The sequence below is a fragment of the Eleutherodactylus coqui genome, chromosome 1, assembly GCF_035609145.1.
Source record: "Eleutherodactylus coqui strain aEleCoq1 chromosome 1, aEleCoq1.hap1, whole genome shotgun sequence".
Lineage (NCBI taxonomy): Eukaryota > Metazoa > Chordata > Amphibia > Anura > Eleutherodactylidae > Eleutherodactylus > Eleutherodactylus coqui.
Genome location: NC_089837.1, coordinates 422101068 through 422119346, shown reverse-complemented (window position 1 = coordinate 422119346; position 18279 = coordinate 422101068). Strand labels below are relative to the sequence as shown.

The 18279-nt window shown below is 45.0% G+C and overlaps 1 protein-coding gene across 3 annotated transcripts in view; it reads right to left on the bottom strand.

Moving 5' to 3' along the window:
* The window catches only part of DIAPH3 (diaphanous related formin 3), a 611019-nt gene that overhangs the window by 143714 nt on the left and 449026 nt on the right, over positions 1-18279 (bottom strand). For 2 of the 3 annotated variants that reach the window (XM_066581379.1, XM_066581388.1), the window contains 2 exons: positions 5657-5752; positions 5151-5210 (listed from right to left, as the gene is read on the bottom strand). In XM_066581379.1, coding sequence (XP_066437476.1) covers positions 5151-5210; positions 5657-5752 — 156 coding nt within the window. The remainder of the gene's footprint in view (positions 1-5150; positions 5211-5656; positions 5753-18279) is intronic. The other variant, XM_066581399.1, reaches the window with a different exon arrangement.

The window sequence follows — 18279 nt, the reverse complement described above, 5'->3', positions numbered from 1 at the left end:
TATTAAAAGTTGAGTTTTATATACAATCTTCTAATCAGTGCGGTGATAATTATAGGTTGGTACATGGATTCTTCCTGTCTCGGTGAAGAGTTACTTTTTGCACAATAAAAGCATTTTTCATAGAAAAAAAAATATATTTTTCTCACCATTATATTCAGAGGGCCTTAACTTTATTTTTCCGCCTACGGAACTGTGTGAGGGCCTGTTTTATGTGGAACTTTTTTTTCTTCTTTTTTATACTTGTGCACCGTACGGGATAGATAATGACTTTACAGCACAGCTCGTTACCAATGTGGCAATACCAATTTTGAAAGGGTAGACTGCCCAAAAAATGACGAGGATAGAACAAAGGTCTGGACTGATTGATCCATCGGGGAGAGCAGCTTTTATTCTTTTCCTGTTTGAATTAATATGAACATTCATCAGCTGCTCCGTACTTTTCTCTACCGCACGCTACAAACATTGAAAAGTCAGTTTTCCAAAACTGCTGAATTGATTGGTATAACTGACAGACTGCTGAAATCAGTGTGTCTGTCATACTGCAGTGCTCGCAGCCTAAATACTATTATGGCACTTACTTTTTTCCCTTATAAAGGAGTTGTCCCATTGTTAAAAATAGGTCTTAATAGATTGCATTTTGAAAATTAACACATATACACAATTTACCCCAAATGCAGGTAATCCAGGAACACTCACCACCCACCACCCCAAATGCTGCAGTCCTACCAGCGCAGATTTCCTGTTGCCAATGGTTACGTCCTGTTGCAGTTCATATACAGCAGGGCACACGTGTAGAAGAGCAGTCTTCTTTCAAAAGTAGCTTTCCAAAAAGAAGAGGGACCAAATGTGCCTGTGTAACAGCTCTATCCCATTAGAACAGCCTGGGAATGTGCAGCAGAGGCCTGACTGCGGTTTCTTCTGGTGTGTGACGAAGTTCTGCTGTCAATAGCTCGGTCCTGTTACTACAGGAGGAAGATGCACAGTGTAAGCCTCAACCTTGGCCCTGATGGTCATTGGCCCACATTTGTGTCTGGAAAAGAAAGGGAGCAAGAACATGGCAAATTGCACACACCTGCCTCTAAGTCCGCTTGGTACTTGCAGGGAGGGGGGCCTCCAGAGAGCCAGCACCTCCGCTCTTACTAGTCTTCCTTAGAGCCCAAGGAGGCTCCGCCCACCTGATCCAAGCCAGTAGTGTGCCCTACGAGTCACGGATCTGTGGGTGATGCAATTTTTATAAAGGTTTCCATCGTATCGTTTGACAATTTTTTGTCAACATAATGTATTGAGAGGCTAGTTGAGAGGCTGTGTACCAGCTGAGCGCTCCAAGAAGACAACAGCTGTGTGCAGAAGATAGCGGTTCTGCTTGTCTTATGCATATAGCATGAGCCTTCATTTTGTTCATGTTTCTCCACATGCAGGGAAGTCTCCATGCCCATTAACCACTCAGTGGCTGCTTTGATACAGTTGCTGCATTGATACATACAGACAAAATCTCAGGAACCTGGGCTTGTGAAAAACTTATTTTTGCTTTATTCAATACATGAAGTGTTTAGCGCATCAGGATCCTGATGCACTAAACACTTCATGTATTGAATAAAGCAGGAAGAAGTTTTTCACAAGCCCAGGTTCCTGAGATTTTGTCTGTATGTATCAATGCAGCAACTGTATCAAAGCAGCCACTGAGTGGTTAATGGGCATGGAGACTTCCCTGCATGTGGAGAAAGTGAAATAGCGTGCTGAGCTGCAGTAAGCAGGTGAGGTTTCCTTTCTTTTTGCTATTGGGAAGTTATAGGGAAGGTTGAATGAATAGGTGAAGGTTTGCTATTTTTCATCTCAGAAGATTGATCCATGGGCGCTGAAAAATGAGGGACTTCCGGGCACTGTTGTATCTTGTCTCCACCGGAAGCTAGGGATTTGACAGCCTTTAGCTGGTGGGAACTCCCCTGTCACGCCCCTAGCTTCCGATTAGCTGTGTTGCAGTCTGGCCAGGAACATTTACAGCGGCAGGTTAGCATTATGGTTTGGGATTCACGGCAGTCTGACTGACAGTGGCATGCTCTGACGGGCGTCGTGGAAGTGCGGTGTGCTTGTATCTTGCGGCACAGCCAGGAACCGACTGACAGCTGAGTAGTTACAGTGCAGCGTCTGTTTCCATGCTAAGGGCGACGGGGAGAGTAACTGGGCTAGACGTGCGGGGACAGCGACAATGGCAGTTCCCTGCGGTTCTGTGTGCCTGTCGCAAGGCATGCATTACACGCTGTTCATCAACAGCTGAGCACACACTTGCATGGCACATTCCATTACAGTCCCCCAGCAGCCCGTTCCCAGCAAAGATGGAAGGGTGCCGGAATGCACTCCCTGCAGCAGGGTCGCAAGGGGACATGCAACAGTTTAAGCAAAGCATACATGTCAGGAGCGGGGCTGGAAGGACAGCGCCAGAAGTGAATGCTGCATCAGCCAATCACCCCCTGATGAGATGCGTTAAAATGCATAAAAATAGAGCACAAATGCCACGTTCAAACGCTAGTCTCCGAGGCCCTATTGAAATCAATGGGAATGTTTTACAGCGTTTTGTACAGCATTTGAAACGCCCGTGCTGAACGCTGTAAAAAGTGGGCTGTGTGAGAGCAAGGGTGAGAAAGATGGTGTCTGTAAAAAGGCTGATTTTGAATTCTCTCTGTCCCAGAGTGACTCCCATAATATTCGCATTATATGTAATAAGATGGGCCAGGGGCTCCACGGCTAAGGCGAAAAGGGCAGGGGACACAGCTAGCCCTGTCTAGTGCCTCGGCATATATCACCAAGTGTCTGCTCCTGCTGCCATCCAAGCCATGGGTTTTAAAGGGGGCCTGTCATTACTTCTGCGGCTATTAAGCTGCCTGCAACATTGAAATAACGCTGATTTTGAAACTTAGTGTGTTAGAATTACTATGTAAATCATACCTGGAAAATACATTTTTCCACACCATATTCTGCTGGAGATTATGGCCTGGCGCATGTGCGTATTAGTGCGCTAAATCTGCCCACAAAAGGGCCAAATGAAATGTGCCTGTAGCAATCTCCTGGTGCACATGCGGGATGTCAATCATCCTGTGGATACATCACCCATGTCATGCCGGCAGACAGCGGAGGCATTATAAAGCAGTCCGGCCCACCCACCAGACCACTCAGCCAGAATTAGCATACAACATTGGAAATGTTTAACACTATTTTTGCAGGTATGATCTAATTAGTAACTATAACAAGATAGCTTTCAGAATGAGTGCAACTTCAATGTTGTATAGGTGTAGGCGGCTTAATAGCCTCAGAAGCAATGTACTACACGGCTAGTCATCTATTCTCCTCCATGGCAATTATGCAGCACATCTTTGACAAATCCGCATCCCATTACCTTCAGTGAGAATCCACACCAGAAAAAAAAAACCTGAACATTTCTTGACAAATTCCACATGGAATCCACGTCAGGTATTCCGCACACAGACTTGCTAATTGCAAATCGAATGATGCAGAATTTAATGCATCTGTGCACAAAAATCTACTATATGCGAACGTACCCTCAAAGAAATCCCTTAGCAACCAATTACAGTACAGCCTCTTCTAGAGCGGAATATGAAATTAAAGCTGCTCTGTGATTGGCTGCTACGGCAACAATCATTTTTCTTGTAGACCAATTCATAAATTGGTCCTATCTTTTTTGAAAGAATGGATAATGTCAGCAGTCGCACACAGGAGAGTGCTGGGAGGAGAAGCAAGGGGTTTGTGGGAAATGTACACACTGGTCACATGGGCAGCACTGAAGGACCGCCCACTTCTCAATGACCAGATTCATACAGTTAGGGAGGACCAGGGAAGCACCTAGTGAGTGTCTGAAGGCATGTTTGGGATACTTTACAATAGTTATTTCAATACAGGGCTTTTGAAAAAATATATTAAACTGTGAGATAACCCCTTTAAGATAAGCTTGTACTAAAAGAGACAATGCCTTTAACTCTTTACAGGCATATTAATCAAATTGTAGCAGTAACCAGTCCCAACAATCACAGTCTGGCAAGGCTATTTTCTCTTATGCCAGTAAAAGATCCAGTAGGCAGTGTGAACGGCTCCCTGCAGGCTGGCATGCAGGTCAGGATAATGTATGTGCCCCATGGGAGGAACGATAGAACCTGGTTGCTTCAACTTCTACCTGAAGAATGGAGTAGAAAACGTCAAGCATCACAGGATCAATATATTATGTACTGCATCGTGCGGAAAGTAAAACGAATGTAGCAGAACAGACATGTGCGCCACTTCGTACCATAAGGGCTAATTGGCAGAATCCTAGCTCAATGTTCGTATGCGGGTTTCTGCAGTGGAATCACACTATGACCCCATCCGGCAACCCCATGAACCTGCTTTTTTTGTACTGCGGATGACTGTGGACGCTCGCCATCAGTCATGCACAGTACAGGTTTTTTTTTGTAATATTTCTATTCTCCGCAGTGTTGCAAGGCGATGTTGCGAGTAGCCGCATATCAATTGCGGATGGCCTGCGGGTCGGACGGCTTCCACTGACTTCCACAGCAAAATAGAGCATGCTGCTATTTTTCCTCCTCTTGTGGAATATGCAATTCGTTTCCGCAAGGGTTAAGCAAACTACTACATATCTTTCAATGCATGCTATTTGCTGCGGATTCTCCATGTGTACGCTGACTAAAAATCTGGGCGTATGAAGCCGGCCTTAATGCAACATATTTCTCTTCAGAAAACATATGTTAAAGCATTTGTATATCCAGAGTTATGAAAAGCGGTTCCTGCCAAGAGTCCAACAAGTGTTCTGGTCTAGAGAAATACACTACGATCACTAATTGGAAAAAAACATGACTGAAACCCCCTTTACACAATAGTGTTACACCTCTGAGCCTGGAATAAAGCAGTAAATAGCAAAGTACAGTACAAGCAATCATTTAAACATTTCTGTATCTTGTATATAATAAAGCAGTTAATAATGGAGCTGAAGCAGCATGCAAAGCGCAGAGAAAGGGCGGCTCATCAACGTTAGACCTTTACGGTACAGATAGCGTCATTGTCTTTGGCCGTAAACCTGAAGCCAGAATCATATCAGCAGAATAAAGATAGACATAAGGCCGTAATGCATGAGCAAGTTCCATTACCATGGTTACACGGCTTTAGAATAGGTCTCTCTGATGACGGCCCGAGATTGTCCTGTATATCTGGAAAAACCATAAAGATACTTTATATACCACTGGAGCATAATACCTGCCATACCTACAAATCGTGAACATGTAATCCTAATTACACACAAGTGATGGGCTAGTGTACCAGCTGAAGACTTGACATCATAGAAATGATCATGATGGTACAACCTATTTAATCATATTAGCATATACCCTAGAGAGATACCGTACATATGGCTGTGAAGATGAGCCTTGTCATAATCAGCAGCTTATGCTAAGTTCAGTGCATTGGTAGGCAAAGTGGTAGTGACATCAGCCAACAGGAATTAATGTCTTTCCTGACATTTGTCATTGCACAGAGCAGGATTACGCTCTCTGTTGGCACTTTAAGCACTTCTTCCCGGTAGCACTGTATTTATGATGAATGTTTTAGAAGCTGCTGCAAAATGTGCTTCGGAATAGAGGAAAGGTATTCTAGTCACCTTTAGGCCGCGGAGTCCGTTTTCTCCGGTCTCGGAAAGCTGCTCCGGATTGCAAGGCCTCCAGCAGGCTATCCATCACTCCGGTCTCGTCACCCTCTGCAACAAAAAAAAAAAAAGAGATTGAGGGAATTCCATCAGCCCTGCGGGTTACCATAGTAATGTCAAAGACATACAGACAGATAAAAAAGATCACTCTGTTATGACTAAAACCAGCAATTTTAAAACTAGACAAGCTTTTAACGGACTCATATATCATCCTTTTCTTAATAAAATCAGTCTCATTTCATTTTGGTGTTGCTATCTAGTGAAGTGGACGAAAGTTCAATTGATTTACTTCAGGCCGCGGGCTTTACAGCCTCTGACAGTAATCTCAAAAGGAATATGGCTTCTGTCTTATCTTTTTTTTTTCTCCTGAACCCTGTGAGCTAAGGTCACTCATAAATCATATGTCCCCGGTGAAAAACTGTAACTTTATCTCTCCCTAAAAAGGAATCAACTGTAGTTATATCAGACTTAAGAGAACCCAGCGGCATAAATTGTAGCCGCTTCTCCCTTCGTGCCCCTTCATCTTCATTAGCCTGCCCCTGATGTATTTAGAAAAACGCACTTAATTATTAAAAGCGTGTACTGCAGGAAGACGAGGCGGAAACAAATTGTTGATACCGAACTTAAGTCCAAAGTGCCTCTGGTCAAGATCTACCTTTTCCAATGGATGCAGTGTTATGAATAGTTTATGCATACAACAAGGCCAGATTAATAGACCTGCACAAAGTTTAATGCCTAAATGTCTAGACGGGCCAATTATTTATTCATCTCTCATTAGCAGTCATTCATGGAGAGCTTTCTGCTGAAGCGCACTATTTGTATTAGTCTAGGACTCTGTTTCGCCGACTCTTCATCAACAGATGATTTGCTTGATTACAACTAAACTAAGCATCCAAAAATTCTAGACAAAATAATGAACGTGTCATTTGCATTTCAATGAGTGTGAAAGCTGATGACCCAACTGATATCATGGTCACCAGAGCATGGCAACACAACATCTAGGGAATCGGCTTCTCAGACATCATTGTGTGAGCGGAAAAACGGGGAACAAATGCGCTGCACTTGTTAGATAAAAGCAAGATGAGAGAGAAAAGCAGCGCATAGAAAAAGAAGAAAACAAGGATTGTGATATATTCAGAAATGGATTATAGATAGATATGAGATAGATACAAAAATGCCTTTAAGGTGACATTAATAGACCTCAGGTCATCAGCCGGAAGTACTGTATATAAAGTAGCCTTTAGACTACCCGAATACGCATTTTTGTGTGTACAGATGTGTCCTTCCAGAAGTACCTTTACACAGAATTATTGCCCAAATAATCACTTGAAAGAACAATTTTCTTCGATAGTCATCCCATGTACATAGAGCCAGCGACAGGGCACCAAATGAGAAATCGCTGTGTAGTCACTTTGTTTCACCTCCCTGAAATTACGCAATCAGCAACTTCTTGCTCAGTGTAAACCGGAGTTGTTCACTCTTTGACGACTGCCTGTTCACAGTGAATGAAGCGAGTTCAATGGCACGCTATACTTCCATTCACTAAATGACCATCACTCTTTTGTGAAAGTGCAGGAATGATTGTTGGGACGTCCCCGGGGCACTTGTGCACTCGATAGTTGTCCCGTGTAAAGGTACCTTTACCCAATGTATACACAGACAGCCTAGGCTCACACTACAAAGAGATGTAAATGAAGGATGTTTCTAGGACACTGAACCTTAAGGCCTCATGTCCATGGGGAAAATCAGGCCCACTACGGATTTTCCATGGAGAATCCGTAGCGGGTCCCTCCTGCCCCGCGGACATGAGGGCTGAAAAGAAGAATAAACTCACCTGCTGCGGGCCGTGCGTGTCTTCCCTTCTTCGCAGCTGGATCTTCTTTCTTCGGCCCGGCGGATGCGCCGGACACGCGGGCTGCGTGCATGCGCCGGGCACATCCGCCGGGCCGAAGAAAGAAGTTTCCGGCCGCGAAGGAAGGAAGACCTGCATCGCCCGGAGCAGGTGAGTTTAATTCAGGCGCGGGTCTCCTGCGGATCCGGATGGCTTCCATAGGCTTCAATAGAAGCCTGCGGGAGCCGTCCCCGTGGGAGACCCGCACCTAAATGGAGCATGTCCGTTTTTTTTCCTGCACGCGGGACCCGCGCCTGCAGGGAAAAATGACATCCGCAGGTATTTAACTACCTGCGGGTGTCTAATGCATCCCTATGGGGCGCGGATCCGCGTGCAGGAAAAACACTGCGCATTTAAAATGTTAATTGTACCGTGGACATGAGGCCTTAGGGTATATTGACACATAGTGGAAATGCTGCAAAATTTGACAGCGAAATCCGCTGCAGAGAATTGACAGCATTTTACAGGGTGCATGTGAGCTCAAGAAATTCTATCCAAGTGCAGCACAAAAAAACTCTGCAGTGGAAATTAACCTGTGGTGTGAATATTAAACTCCGACTGCGCGGTTTCAAAATGTTTGATACGTCATAGGGCCATGTCAAACGTTTTGATCGCCTGGGACTGACTGCTGGGACCTCCACTGATCGCTATAGTGAGCCAGCTGAAGTGCTCATCTGAGTACTGTTACTGCCTGCTAGCTGGAGACTAAAGGCTGGTTTACACTGGCTGATGATCGCTCAAAGATCGCTCAAACAACAGTTTGAGTGACAGCTTTAAGCGATCATTTTGCATAAAAATTAATTGGTATTTAAGTAGCTACTCACCAATAAGGTGCGCAAATGAAGCCTTCCCTGAAATCAGTTAATAGCCCAATCAGATCCTTTGTTCTCCATGGGAAACAATGTTATCAGCACACCCATGGAGAACTACTGATAAAAGTGAAGGACGATTTTTAGGTCAGACTGAATTTAACGATCAGCTAACAGTGCCCGAAAAGCGGACGATGGGCGCACATTTACATGCACCGATTATCGCTAAAACGATCGCCAATTAGCGATTTTTTAGCGATCATCGGCTGGTTTAAATGGGCCTTAACCCACAGACTGTCTAACGAGTGTCTTCAGCTAGCGAGCAGTGATGGTACTGGAACGAGCGCTTCTCCTAGCTTGCTCTAGTGATCAATGGGGGGCTCAGCAGCCAGACCTGCAGCAATCAAGACTTTTGACATGTCCCTATGAAGTGTGAAACAGCAGGCAATGGTGTAAAATAATAATCTATACTCACTGGCCCCAGACCTCCGCCGCTTCCATTTACCCAGCTTGGTTATTTTTACATGCTGAAGCATTGATGTTCTAGTTCGGCATGTGATCGCTGCAGCGGTCGTGTGAATACAGAATGTCAAAGCTGGAGCAAGAAAACAGAGGTCTAGCTGGGAGAACAGGAGCAGCAGTGCTCAGGAGTACAACTTACTTTACCACTGCCTGCTATTAGTGGGGAAAAAATACTCAGAAAAACCCTTTAAATAAACAGGGAAAATGACACCAAATACAGGCAACTACATCAGACATTGAAGGGATCTGCTGGAATGGGGCTTCACATATTCCTATTTACTCACAAATAAATGCAGGCAGAAAAGTAAAGTTAAATGCAGAAAATAAGTTACTTCTTGATTTGGTATATGATATAGTATATAATATAAGGCAGCCTGCAGAAACTGTAGGGCAAGTGTCAGAAAAGCTAAAGCTACTAATAAATTGAGGCTCGCAAAAGAGGCCAAAAGCAATAAAAAAGGATGTTAGGTGTATGTCAAAAGCAAAAGAAAAGCCAAAGATGCTATAGGATATTTACAGGATGCAAATGGTGAATTGGTTGAAAATGATGCTGGGAAGTCGAAATTTTAAATTCCTATTTCTTAACTGTTTTCTCTCAGAAAGTAAATGTAACATTAAATGATATGTCCTGTGCTATTGGAAGAATAAAATAATCCAGGCAATGTATAAACAGAGAGATGATGATGGAACACATAGCTAACTTAAATTAATTCAAATTGAACCACTCACCACAATCTTTGAAAATTCCTGGAGAACAAGAGAAGTCCTAGAGCAGGGTTCCCCAACTCCAGTCCTCAAGGACCGCCAAAAGGCCATGTTTTCAGGATTTCCTCAGTGTTGCACAGGTGATGTAATTATTGTCAGTGCCTCAGTCATTGCCACAGGTGTTCTTACTATAGGATATCCTGAAAACATGACCTGTTGGTGGTCCTTGAGGACTGGAGTTGGGGACCTCTGTCCTACAGGATTGGAAATAGGCAAATGTCCCTATTTTCAAAAAAGGGAAGAAGGTGGATCAAGGAAACTATAGGCTTGTGAGCCTGACTTTTATACCGGGAAAGATGTTTGAGCAAATTATTAAACAGCATGAATGCATGTACTTGGATGAGAATGGAGTAATTAACCAAAGCCCACAGGGGTTTGTAACAAACAAGTCATGCCAGACTAAATCTAATTTCCTTTTATGACAGAATCACCGACTGGGTTGATCGTGAAAATGCGGTGAATATAGTATATCTTGACTTTAGTCAAGCATTTAACAAAGTATCTCATACCACACTTATTGAAAAAATGACCAAATATGGGATTTTCAAAGCAACTGTTAGGTGGATTCATAACTGAGTGATCATACTTAAAAAGAGTGGTCATACACGGCTGCACACCCAATTGGAAGAATGTGTCAAGCGGGGTATCACAAGGCTCTGTCCTGGCCCAGTGTTGTCAACAATTTTATAAATGGTCTGGAGGGGGGAATTGAGGGGGACTGATCAAATTTGCTGACAACACAGAGCTAGGAGGGATAGCTAACACTAGAGAAGAGAAAGTATTTAAAAAGATCTAGAAAAGCTTGAACAGTAGGAGGCGACTAACAGAATTGCATTTAACAAGGAGAAATGCAAAGTCCTACATCTGGGCAAGAAAAATGAAAAAAAAAACCAACACATACAGGTTAAAAGAAATTGGGCTAAGCAGAAGCACATGTGAAAAAGATTTGGGTAAACTAATAGATTATAAACTGAACATTAGTCAACAATGTGATGCCGCAGCAAAAAAGGCAACAATTCTAGGATGTATTAGGAGAAGCATAGAGTCTAAATTATGAGAGGTAATTATTCCCCTCTACTCTTCCTTAGTCAGACCTCGTCTGGAATACTATGTCCAGTTCTGGGCACCCCACTTTAAAAAAAGACAGACAAACTGGAGTAAGTTCAGAGAAGAGCTATCAGGATGGTGAATGGTTTGCAAATCATGCCCGATGAAGAACGGTTAAAGGATCTGGAAATGTTTAGCTTGCAAAAAAGAAGGCTGAGACTTAATAGCGGTCTACAAATATCTGAAGGGCTGTCACAGTGCAGAGGGATCAGCCCTATCTTCATTTGTACAAGGAAAGACTAGAAGCAATGGGATGAAACTGAAAGGGAGGAGGAACAAATTAAATATTAGAAAAAAACTTTCTGACAGTGAGGCTGATCAATGAGTGGAACAGGTTACCACAGCAGGTGGCGAGTTCTCATTCAATGGAAGTCTTCAAACAAAGGCTGGACAAATCTCTGTCTGGCATGATTTAGTGAATCCTGCAATGAGCAGGGGGTTGGACCAGATGACCTTGGAGGTCCCTTCCAACTCTACCATTCTATGTATGCTCCAAGTCATCTATGGACAAGTTGTGAGTATACAAAGTTCAATGTTCATAAGGCCGTATTCACATGAGCTTAAGCTTATTTGTGTGTTTTTGCACAATGAAAGTTGAGTATTTAAGCATGCAACTGCGTTTTCTACTGTACTTTTTGCGTGCACATGTTGAGCGTCATCACGCACAGAAAAAAAACAAAACACACCGATGCTCCCAGCCATTCAAATGGCCAGATTCTTAAGGAACGCCAGATATGTTCTTTTTCTGCGCACATACACCAGAAAATAGAGCACGCTGCTTTTTTTGTGTGTGACAGAACTGCAAATGCAAAATACACACTTGTAATCAAAGAAACCCTTTGAAATTAATGAGTTCTAATTTCTATGTTTTGTGTGCAAAAATTTCACGTGCAAATACGCCCGAGCGAATCCGGCCTAATGTACATGTACCAAGACTGCACGGTCATAGGAAGTGTCAGAGAAGTAATTATAATTGTTACATAACCACAATGGTTACACATTTACCACTCCCTTCTTTCACAATGTGCCATAAAGGGTAAAAATTGGGTGAACTGAAAGCAGAAACGTCACACTGGATAATTGCTCCTGTGGCCAATATTCCACAGCTGCAGCCGGGGGCCTAAGGGAACATTTCTAAAATATCACACATCTCGGAATGGCAAAGAAAAGAACCTGGAAATCTACATTAATCCGGCTACGTAAGATTAATTTGAAAGCCAGGACATTGGCGCTGCCTTACAGAGAAATTCAATTAATAGCGTTAAGACTGAACATGCTTCCGCCATGTTTTTGTAATTACAGATAACAATATTTAATTTGTTTAACGGTGGACAGGCGCGGCTTTCACAGCCAGCAGCTTAGCGTGTCGCGAGAGGAAATGGATAGTACACATTTGTTAACAGATAGGATCCAATGATGTACAATGCTGAGCAGGGGTAAAAGACACAGTAAGCACATTCTGTAATTGTAGTGGTAGCGCCATTTACAGAGGAAGCAAACTAAAAACACCACAAAACAGCTCAGGGATCTCTGGATTCATTGGGATTTGCATTTATATGAAGCCGATTGTTAAATAAAAATTCCATGGCTCAATTCGACTTGAAATTAGCACATAGATTCCGTCAGCAGAACGATGCTTTAAAGGAAGGCAAACATCCTTTTGCGGGGTGTAATTCTGCGAGGTTGGTTTGACGAGTCTGAGAGATGATTACAGAAGAGGAGCTGATCTGTTCTTACTGCTTGACAGAGGACATGCATGAGCAAATGCAACGCTTCTCCGGGAACCCAACACCGCTGATCAATTTAAGACAACTTCCAACAGTAAAGAGACATGATAGAATTGATAACACAAGCGCAAGAGATTCCGCTAGAAATAAATTGATATGAACCATCTGTTAATCCTTGTAGACTCTGCAGTGTCACCTAAAACACCTAGTCTTCACTTAACTCCCAGCGCTAACTTGTCATAAAGATAACAGACAGTAAAATCTAAACTATTTCCTCAATGAGGTCGTGCACAGGACAGCAAGTCATAATGTCACCTGTGCTTGCTGTGACATCTTTAGAAAATTGCTTTCTGTACAAATTTACTACATAGATTGGCTGCTCACAACTATACTATCACCAAAAGTTGGGAGAAAGATAACAGAAGGTGCCGTATGTTTTATTGCATCCCTACCGCTCTCGTTAATTGACTTTGGCGGATACTTTTATGGCTCAGGAAACTCACAAATTATACATCGCACTATACTTGCAGGGCAATATATCACTTTTCCCATTCTACCCCAACCAAGATTTTAAAAGAGGCGAGAAAAGTGGGCGGGTTAAGCAGGAAGGGGCGGTATGCCCCTCAGACTTACCATCACAAGGCCGCATGCACAGGAACCAATTTGCATTGCGGAATCCGTAGCAAATACTGTTTGTAACATGCTATGGAGAAGTGCGTCTTCCTGTATACGAGTGGAAATCAATTGTCATTTCCACTCCCGGAGAAAAAACAAAACAAGCAAAAAAAATGCAGCATGTTGTATTATTGCAGTCATTGGAAGCCGTCCGACCCGCGGCCTTAATTGACATTGCAGAAAGGTTGCGGGTACCCACGTCTTTGCCTAGTGACTGCGTGGGAAAAATAAACATTACAATAAAAAAAAAAATCTGTACTACGCATCACCAACGACTTACCGGCCGAACCATTCACAGTACAGATAATGATGAAAGAAGACAGGTACGGGGAGCCGAAGTCAGAGCTGGATTCTGCTGCGGGCCACCACATGCAGAATCAAGCTCTACCATGTGTAGGCGACCTTAAGCTAAAGTAGGAGGAATATAAGGGGAGAATTCTAAAGCGGTCTAAAAGGAAACTGGTCTTTGCTGCCCAAAGCAACCAATCTCAGAGCAGCTTCCCTGTAGGTCAGTGTGCCACTTTTTAACAGGTCTTTTAACATGACTGCAATATAAGCTAAAACCAGAGTTTTCTCCCGAAGGAAAAGCCCCTCTTGACCCACACATAGACCTGCCAGAAAGCTACTGAAAACTCCCGAAACAGTCTGCCCATTCATGGATAAGTTTTCCTTCTGGAGAGCACTGTGGTTTTGACTTATATTCCCAGCAATGGTACAAGGACTGTTATGTCGTTGGACATCGACTTGTAGGGAAGATGCCTTCCATTGGCGGCACTACAGAGGCATTGTACCATCTCCCATTTGAATACCAAATGTTTCAAAGGAGCATTGCATGGCGTTATGAGTCTCCTTACAATTACCAAGAGGTCTCCACAAAGAAAAACTATACCCCTCCCAACCCACATAATAGGCCTCTCACCCAGAAATCTACTGTATGATGACAGCGAGCAAAAGCCCCGAAACAGACTGTCTGCACATGGCTATCTTTTTGCTTCTGGAGAAGACGCTGACTTCTATTCCCAGTCATATTACAAGGCCTGTTAGAAGGTTGGGGAGTGGACTTACCGATAAATTGCCTGCTAATAAGAGGTGGTGGTGCTGCAGAAGCATTAAATCATCTTCTATTTGCATTGCACCAAACTATAATGCAAATTTATGCATTCTCATACCGTAGCAAGCGTGGAATTCACTTTTTGGTATATAGAAAGCCCACAATGCACCAGGTTTAGGATGCAAGCATGATCTGCAATGTAAGGCTGGTATATGAAACTCTAGTGTATATGAAGCTGCCCCACTTACTCTTTGTAGCAAAGCAGCTCTTATCAAATGTCCAATAGGCAGCTGTCTTATAACGCTATATAGTTACTATATTTGATTGACATAATGCCAGTGACTACCCTGAAGACATTAAGGGGTCTGTACATATTTCCAACAAGGGTGAAAAAAAAAAAATCACCGAAATGTGCTCTTTCAGACTTGGGTGCTTTGATCACATTTGTTTTATCCAACCTTACTTGGATCATATTCACATTCCACCAAATTTAACAGCTTGTCAAACTGCTATAAGCTGAAGGTCTCATACAAAAGTATAGAGAGAAAGGGGAAACTAAACAGAAGAAAGAGGTGCACAACTACAGGGGATTAGAGTCTGCAGCTTGACAAACACATGCCTTAACACCTGCCTAGCTTCCCTACACCTCACCAGATACCAGTGTCATCCACAACAGCATTCAGCTGCTCTCATAGGAGGTTTGCAGAGTAAAAAGCATATTCTGTGCCCTTTATTTAAGGTTTAGTCACATTTCATCATGCAGCAGGACAATGATTTGAAGCATATGCCTAAGCCTCGCAAAGACCAATCAATAAGAAAAGAGCGAGCCGGTAATGAACTTTTCAGTGCCAGCAATAACTGCTTTAGTCACCTGTACACTGGGCTCTGTGCTAGTTATAGGCGTATGTTAGCCCTTCCCTACCTGCTTGTCTTACCTGGTCTATAATGTGAATGTGTTCTTGTGCCTCGCCGTTACCCATTGTGTCTGTAATCATCTATAGAAATTATCCTTCGCAAGGGGCGTGGCCTGATCCATGAGGCAGTAGGACGCATCTCCCGAGCGCTCCCGCTGAACCCCGGCCGGCAAGCAGCATACCCGCATCCACGGACGCCTACCTTGCCCTATGGGACGCATCAGAAAGCCAGGAGACCAGGGGACGCCAGGAGGCGAAGATTCAGGACCGCTGGACGCATATATCGACCATCTCCCGCGGCGGCCGGCAGCTCCGGAGGGCTCCAAGATGGCGCCGCCGCTCAGGAAAGGGGGTGGAGCTTCCTCCTTGTCCGGAGCCCATGTGAAGGCAGCGGCGCTCCCAACCATGCTCCCGGCGCCCCGAACCAGTCCACCGGAGCCCCGAGAACGAGGACATCCATCTCCCCAGCGCCAGAGGCAGGGCAGAAGTGCAAAAAGCCTCCCGCGCCAGGCCCCGCCCACCGGCACCATTATTAAGAGGCCGACCACCACCCGCAGCCCCAGGGGAGACCTAATGAACCCCACAGGAGCCGATAACACCCCCAAAATGAGCACCGCGGCCGCGGTGACCCCTGGGCCAACAGAAGACCATTACCTGGCAGCAGAACACCCAGGCCGGGTGAGCAAAAACCCAGGGGTTGTAAAAGAGAAGGGGGGCAACGGTCAGGCCCCTGATAGGGCAGCAGAAGGAGAAGGGACACACAGCAGGCCTATGTCCCCAGCAAGTGTGGAGGGAGATATTCCCAGAGACCCCCAGGCCTTCACAGACCCAGATGAGTCCACATACAGTCCTCACAGCGCCAACTATGCTCTAACCCCCTCACCGCCGAGAAAACGTTCCAAATCTAATAAAAGCGCAAGCACTCTAGGCGCCGCTGCCCCAGATCCTGATGAAGACGAAAGTGACACATGGGATTGGAAAGCGCACCTCAAAAGCATTCCCCACAAGAAACGAAATAGACGCCCTGCTAACTAAAGCCACTAGTACACAAATGCAAGCAATAGAAATGTTGCAGGCGGAAATGAAGCACATAGGGCACAGAGTCGCCGAATCAGAGGAAACGCAGAGCCAACTCCATTCACAACTCACCGAACACCACCATATCCTCCAAGACAATGCATTACAAATAACTAATATCCTAACCCAACTGGACGATTTAGAGAACCGTAACAGGAGAAATAACGTCCGCATAAGAGGCCTAAGCGAAGACGTGGAACCAGCATGCCTAGAAAAATGGGCCACGAAGTGCTTCGGCGACACCCTCAACGGCCCTGCTGACAATCCAGTGCTAATCGACAGGATTCATAGAGCACTCGGCCCCAAAAGTCCTGATCCAGCGAGACCCCGTGATGTCGTCTGTAGAGTGCACCTCTACAAAGAAAAAGAGGAACTACTGAGGAAAATCCGCGAGAAAGGCCCACTAACCTATAAGGACTCTACCCTCCTGGTGCTACCTGACTTATCAAGGAGGACTCTTCAACTCCGGAAAGCATTGAGACCTGTCACTTCGGCGCTAAAAGAAAAGAACATCCCCTACCGCTGGGGATACCCCTTCCAGCTGCAGGCAGGGAAAGACGGGTCCACTGCTATTTTTAGAGGTCTCGGCGACCTCCCAAAGTTCTTGGCCAAACTAGAACTTCCAATGATCGCAATCCCGGATTGGCCTAAAGTCGAGGCTCCGGACCCGCTACCCCCGAGAGAAGAATGGCACCTGGTAGGCCCAACAGGGACACGCTAACCTTGACGGGACCTGGCACCTTTCTTGTGTGGCCATACTCCTGTCAGGCCCTGGTCGACCGCGACCACTGAAAATCCTCCAATCTAAGTCCGTGGATGCCTTGCAACATACCCGTATTTGGGTTCAATCCCAGTTGCCGGGGTTTGGGGGAGCTGCTGCCTGCGTTTCGGTACAGTTCCCCCCCAACTAGGCCAGCAGCACGTTTTGCTGCAATTTAGTTAAACTTCTTACTCCGTGGCCGGTTGCCAAGTGAGCATTTAATTAGGGGACGAGGTCTTCTTGGCCTAAGACAGCGTCCCTAAATGTTTATTATCATAATAGCATGTTCTGTCTCTCTCTTTCTTTTTTTCCATCTCCCACCCTCTTGTCACCCCTTTCCCCCAAATCCAAGTACCCCGGGGCACTCATACCCCAAGAAACAGAGCTTCCACCTAGATACTCTGGACGATGTTCCCCCGGACCATGAGTGATGGCCCCCCTAACAATAAGTTCTTTTAACGCCAGAGGCCTGAACAGCCCTGGGAAAAAAAATCAAATCCTACATCACTTCCCCAAAAAGAAGGTGCTGATCACCTTTCTTCAGGAAACCCACTTCACCACGGCTAGTACTCCTAGCTGTCACAACAGGTATTACCCATACTGGTACCATGCTCCCCACCCCAACCGTAAAGTCGGAGGGGTCTCTATAGCCTTCCACAGATCCCTAAAACCGCAGATCATACCCCACGAAAGGGAAGACGAGGGAAGGTACCTATTCCTGAAGTTAAAACTGTCAAATGTTACTTACACCCTCGCTAACTTCTACTTCCCTAACCAGGGCCAGGCTTCCTTTGGCTCCAGAGCTCTCCGGAGGCTGTCAGAATTCGCGGGAAACACGACCATCATTGCCGGTGGGGACTTCAACGTCGCGATGGACCCTCGCCTGGACACCTCATCCGGGAAATCCTCGATCCCTCGCTCGACCATAGGCAAGCTACGGAAAATGTTGGTAAGTCTCCACCTTGTTGACCTGTGGAGGTCCCTCCACCCGGCCGTCAAGGACTTCAGCTGTCACTCGCAGGCGCACAACACGTACAGCAGAATAGATTATATTTTTGTCTCACATAGGAGCTCCATCTAACAATCTAAGTGCTCCATGGGAAACTTCACATGGTCAGACCATGCTCCAATCCTAGGGGAAATAAACCCAGAGACACAAGACTGCAGAGGGTTCAACTGGAGACTTAACGACAACTTACTTAAAGATCCTACCTGTAAAGCTGACATAGACAAGACAATAGAGACCTTTCTAGAAGTACACAGACCCGACCCGACCCCAG